At 44.8% G+C, this 6108-nt stretch overlaps 1 protein-coding gene across 1 annotated transcript; it reads right to left on the minus strand.

Moving 5' to 3' along the window:
- Positions 1 to 2398: 2398 nt before the first annotated feature.
- LOC308617903 (dyslexia-associated protein KIAA0319-like protein) lies at positions 2399 to 5495 on the minus strand (the record flags this gene model as incomplete). Its single annotated transcript, XM_081235329.1, has 1 exon — positions 2399 to 5495. The coding sequence occupies one exon, from the start codon at positions 5493 to 5495 to the stop codon at positions 3444 to 3446; it is 2052 nt and encodes a 683-aa protein (XP_081091455.1). The 3' UTR covers positions 2399 to 3443.
- Between the last annotated feature and the right edge of the window lie 613 nt (positions 5496 to 6108).

Here is a 6108-nt window from a genome sequence, read left to right on the forward strand (position 1 = left end):
CGGAATGTCAAAAGAATATAAGCATCTGTTTTTAATAAATATAAACTAATGCTAATATTAGAGAAGCCCAACCATAAAGAAGATAAAATTACTAATAAAAAAAAAGAAAAGAAAGATATGTCTAACTTTTAGGAAACTCACTCTTTGATGCATATATAAGTGAGTCAGAATTATGGAGGGATTCTTTCAGTGATTTCTCTCCAGGTTCAAAAAAATCAAATGATTTTTTTTCTGACTACGTGGCTAAGAGGCAAAGACCAAAATGCTGGAGGCCAATTGAAAAATAAAAAGGTATAAAAACAAAATCACAGATATTTTAATGAAAATACAACTGGAAATACGGAAATGATTTACCAAAATTCTATCTATTCACAGGTTTTTAACACGTCTTCTGAATGAGCTCAGGAATAAGCTATACACTCATTTCATTTGTCTACTCTAGACCTGCTTCACTTTCTCGGTTACCATGCATGTGGCTGAGGCTGATTTTCATGGTGGGGACCTGAGAGGAGGGATTTTTAGGGGGGGATTAAGGGAAAGTTATTTAGCATTTTCAGTTCATCCATATCCTAGTCAGTAGATACGAGCTTGCCTTTCTCAATGATCTCACTGGTTAACTATAATTAAGGAAAAGGAGTGTTGTTAAGTTGGTGTCTCAATAGTCTGAGAGCTCCAGCTACTTCATTTTGACACCCACCACGTCCCACTTCTGCCATATAATCTGGAGATCTTCAATTCTGTTCCCAATCAGTTCTACATGTGAAACTGTGCATGGTCTTAGATTCCAGGAGTGGTGGCGTAGAGATGACATTTGGCAGAGATATTACCAGATTTGTTTCCACAATGGCCACTACAAAGACTTGAAATTATATCAACAAATTGTGAGGTTGCACAGGTTGACTTTAAGTGCTTTATGTTTTTTTTTTCTCTGTGCCCTATAATTTTGTCTAAGCACTTTTAGACATGCAGTTAATACTGAATATGCTTTTCTTATCTGTTCATTTTCCCGTTTTGCACACCAATCTTTATCCTTAACCTCTGTCAAAACTCATCTCAAAATTAATTTCTTATAAGAAGTTATTTATGGTTAGCCTGGCTTGATATTCTTGATAACTTTATTACTGTAGGATTCAGAAATGAATTTTGAGCTGTATTAAGCTGTATTAAATTCACTTACATGTTATCACCCCACGTGTACTTCAGTTATTGTTTTAGTGAAGGTTCCTGTGTGTATAGTTTCATCAAGTGTCCCTGAAGTCGACTGTGTCATAGATTTATTATATCTTCCTGTGTCTCTGTAATGTCCTTTCCTCTATAAAGAAACATTGCTGGCTGACAGCCCAGGACCAGAACAGAGCAGCCTGCTCATAGAAATGTCTTTTAATAGGATAAATGTATAAATGTGCGTTAGAGAGCCCAGGGACTTACTGGGGATTCCCCTAGATGTCTCGTTCAGTTCTGCTCTTCTTCCTCCTGAATCCACACTGGATGCTCACCTACTGCATCAGCTGCCAGCCATCGAAGACACCCTGGAAATTACAAGCTCTGGTTGTCTGGCTTTTCCTTCCTTTGTTCCAAAGCTTACACACTGCTAAAAATTTCCACAACATGACAGTTTGTGAGTGTTAATATTACTCAAGTTAAAATACCTGTCTCTTTTTTTGTGTTGAATCCTCATTGATTCCCTGCAGAGTCCAACAACTGGGCTGTGAAAAGTCCCCCAAATCGTGCAGTTGTTTAATGGCTCTCACTTATTCACTGCAGCACTCGTAAATGACAGATCACAGCACATCAGGGGCTCAAATATCTAAACAGACATTGAAAATTCCATGAAATCCAAAAGGATAAAACCTTTCTGACTTTTGTTCTCTTAACTGCATCAGTTAAGAGACAGCATGATTAACCTGGGCCACCACTAAAATGCCAATGATCATGAACCTGAAAATACTCAGGTGAGATTTTCTGAAACTGGCTAAATGGGAATGCTAGGAGTACCTGTGAACATGAATCAAATACTTCTTGGTCATCTATTACTGTGCACCAGGCATTGTCCGGTGCATTTCAAGAGAACTGTCTAATTTTATTAAATCAAATCTCCCTGTATCTGAAACTTGTTTTTTCTTTTTTCTATTTAACATTGTTATTGGAGTATAATTGCTCTACAATGGTGTCTTAGTTTCTGCTTTATAACAAAGTGAATCAGCCATACATATACATATATCCCCATATCTCCTCCCTCTTGCGTCTCCCTCCCACCTTCCCTATCCCACCCCTCTAGGTGGTCACAAAGCACCTAGCTGATCTCCCTGTGCTATGTGGTTGCTTCTCACTAGCTATCTGTTTTACATTTTTTTTTTACAATTAAATAGCATGTTTAATCATCTCACAACAGACTGTAGTGCAGTGGTATAAACTGTAAGTTTCTTTTTAAAAAGCCACTCCCCCAAAGCTCCCATTCCTCAACACCCAGAAACCATGGCTGAGGAACCAGTGACAGGGCTGGAGGGATTCAGGAAGTCTCTGTTCCATGAAGCTGAAAGTCTTTCCAGGTTAAGGTTGCCTTATGAGTAGCCAAGAGCCCTAGGAGGAGTTGATGCACACACACTCACTCTAACACACACACACACACATATGCAAGGGACACAGAAAGAAGACACTCAGACAGACGGACACAGAGGAGACCGCTGTGGGAAAGTCACACACGTGCACTCTCATTCCATAACATTCCAGTCTGTTTGTCGCTATCTCCTCTGGGCACAGGGAGTGGTGGCCTGATCCCTGAAGCAGCCAGGGTGGTCAGGAGGAAGAGGGGTGGCAGTCTGTGTCCAGCCTGACTACTCTGACACAACAGCCCAGCAGCCAGAGGGGCCCCTCTGCATTCCTGAAACAGCCATCCCTCCCCTAGCCCAGCAGCAGTGATAAGGAGGGGGCACCACTTCCTCTGGGCCTAGCAAGAGGGTGCACTCTGCCCCAAAGACGAGAACAAAGAACGTGCCTGCAGGCAGGCTTTTGGAGCCAGGGGGCTGGTGGTGCTTGTTTCTGTACCCAGGGGTGGAGGACACAGCCAGGCCTCGCTGTGCAGATGCCCCAGAAGCAGCAACCCTGCCAACAAAGAGCTGGAGAGGAGGCCAGGAGCTGGCAGTGTCCATCCTCGGAACAGAGGAGGGGTTCCAAAAAAGGAGGCCCTGAGGTGAGGACATTTTGTGGGACGTACCAGACGGGTTTAAAGAGAAAACCTCTTCATTCACAGCTTCATTCAGGGGTTTCCGGAGAATGTCTCTGGATTCAAGTACCATCAGCTCTAGTTGAGGGTATTAGGGTGGAGTGACCAGCAGACGCTGGGAGAACAGCTGCCCTCAGACATGGGAGGTATGAGAACCAGCCTGGCAATGCTCTGCACCCTAGCACTGCCAACCCCTAACCTGAGGAGACAGACCAGGTGGCTACAAGATCTCCTCCCGTGGGCTCCTGGCCTTAAGCGGGGCCTGCCTGTTGGGCACGGAGCCGTTCTGACCATGCAGGAGCTTGCCCTTCTCTCGGTCTGGCCATGTGAAGATGGCGTCGTCACTGTCCAGCTCCGACTCCGAGTGCATCAGGCTGCTGCTCAGCACCGGGCCTTTGTGTCTGACGCCTGCTCCGGAGGTTGGCTTCAGTTCCAGGCTTTCCTGATCCGTGGCATCCAGGATCCTGTACTTGCTTTTCCTCTTAGGTTTTCCTTTTTGTCTCTTACAACAACAGATTACAGTCCAGGAGAGGATTCCCAAGGCAACAACAATGACAAAGGAAGCAATGATAACATATAACACGCTCCACTCACAGTTGCTATCTCCATCCCTCAGCTGCACCTTGATGAAATTCTCCATCCAAAAAGGGTCACAGATACAGCGTTTGGTGAATGAATCACAGTGGCCATGGTCAGAACAGTTCAACTGGCATGTGACAGTATTGACTTCCAGGGCTCTGAATATCAGAAAGTCTGCCTTTTGCTTCCGCAGCTCACTCTTGAGCATCACTGCCACCTCATGGCCTTTGAAGATCTGGTGAGGAGGCTCATTTTGAACAAAAAATACCATCTTGGTGCTCTGCTCCGTGTATGGCTGAATCTTTTGCACAATGATGTCGGAATCCAGCACCCCCAGGAGGACCCCAATCTGGCGGATGAACATCCCCTTCAGCTTCTCAGTTAGCTGACTGACGTTGACATCCAAGATGATCTCCACCAGGTTGTTTTTCCTGGGATCAGGTTTCACCTCCACAGTGGTCCGGTCTGTGTCACTCTCACCCTTCGCATCAGTCACTTTCAGGTGAAATGTGTAGGTTCCCTCAACCAGGTTGGAAAGAAAGAGGACAGGGTGGTGGTCAGAGTGATTTAACACCTCCCCTGCAGCTGGGCTCCCCTCGTCTCGAGTCCAGAGGTAGTTGACTATCCCCTTGTCATCTGAGGACTTGGAGCCGTCCAGCTCTGCCGTGTCTGTGGGCAAGGTAATTACCACATTCCCAGTTATCTTGGCTATAGGTGGTTTGTTCATTTCTTCTTTGACAATGACATTCACAGAGCTCTGGCTTTGCAGGTTCCTCTCATCCTTGACGGTCAAGGTGAACACGTAGGTTCCCACTTGCAGCCCAGTCACAGTGACGACACTGCTGTTAGCATTCTCAAGTTGTACCCCGTCAGGTCCCTGTGTTTTTTCCCAGAGATATGAGATAATTTTCTGATCATCTGAGCTTTTGCTGCCATCCAGGGTTGTGCTATCCATGGGAAGAGTCAGCTCTTTATCTGGACCTGCATCTGCCTGTGGAGGCTTGTTGTTTTCAGGCTGCACAATAACAGTCACTTGAGCGGTGGCCTGCTGTCCTATTGTGTCAGTCACTGTGAGTTGGTAAGTATAGTCTCCTTCTTGCATGGCAGAGAGCTGCAGGGTAGGTGTTCTAACACCCTGCATCTCCATCACTTTCCCTTTGCTGTTTGGGCTGAGTGACCACTCATAGCTGGTGATGCCGTGATCATCAGTGCTCTGATTCCCGAAGAGGGTGATGGAGTTTTGGGGCAGGGTGATCACTTGGTTGGGGCCTGCATTGGCCACAGGGGGGTAATCCACAGCCTTGTTCACTGTCAGGCTTGCCGTGGTAGAGTTGGTAGCTCCATCAGAGTCTACTACAGTCAAGCTGAAAGTGTAGTTCCCAGGGACGAGCTTACTTAGTTTTAATATGGCCGTATCTTCAGAAATCTTCTCTTCTCTCAGAGGTCCCTTAAGTTCTTCCCAATGGTACTGGAAGATCTTATCATCATCCATGCTTTGGCTGCCATCAATGACTGTCGAAGTGGTTGGCAGAGATATCTCCTGGAACTGTGGTGACACAATGGCAACAGGAGGCCGATTCTTATGGGGCTCTGGTTTCACTGTCACATTCACATAGCCTTCTCCATGGGCATTCTGACCATCTACAATCACTTTGAATTCATACAGGCCTGGAGTGAGCTTTGAGGAGCTCATATTTCAGTGGTATGCAGGGCCTAGCTAAAATCACGATATATCGGACTTTTTATTATTCTTTCTTCCATTCATTTAGCATGAACACTTTCCCCATTAGAACAGTCTCTTAAATAGTCATTTTAATGGCTGCAGAATAGTACATGAATAAATGTGCCATAATTCACATAAGCATTTCATACTGTTGGATATTTGGGTTGTTTCCAAAATTTTACTATTATAACTAATGCTGTGGTGAACATCTTTCAGGTAAAATGATTTTTTTCTTTCTTTTGAATTATCTCCTTTGGGTAAATGCTAATTGAATGCATGGAGCATTTTGGACCACTTCCTTCTTCTTGTAATGCTCTCCTTCCTTGGCTTTCACTTCTAGGCCTACTCCGCATTTTCTTCCATTTCCTCTTCCTTCCATACCTTTAATGACATTGTTCCCCAGGATTCCAATTGCAATCCGTTTATTACTTCACTCTACACACTCTCTGGATGTTTTCATCTATTTATGGCTTCAGTTGTCAACTATTTGATGCTGGTGTACAAATTTATCTCTCCAGCCCGGACTTGCATCCTGATCTCTAGCCCCTTACCCCCAACTACTGACTGGTCCCTCCACTCAAAT

Source organism: Mesoplodon bidens (genome assembly GCF_964165515.1).
Source record: "Mesoplodon bidens genome assembly, chromosome: 5".
NCBI classification, from domain to species: domain Eukaryota; kingdom Metazoa; phylum Chordata; class Mammalia; order Artiodactyla; family Ziphiidae; genus Mesoplodon; species Mesoplodon bidens.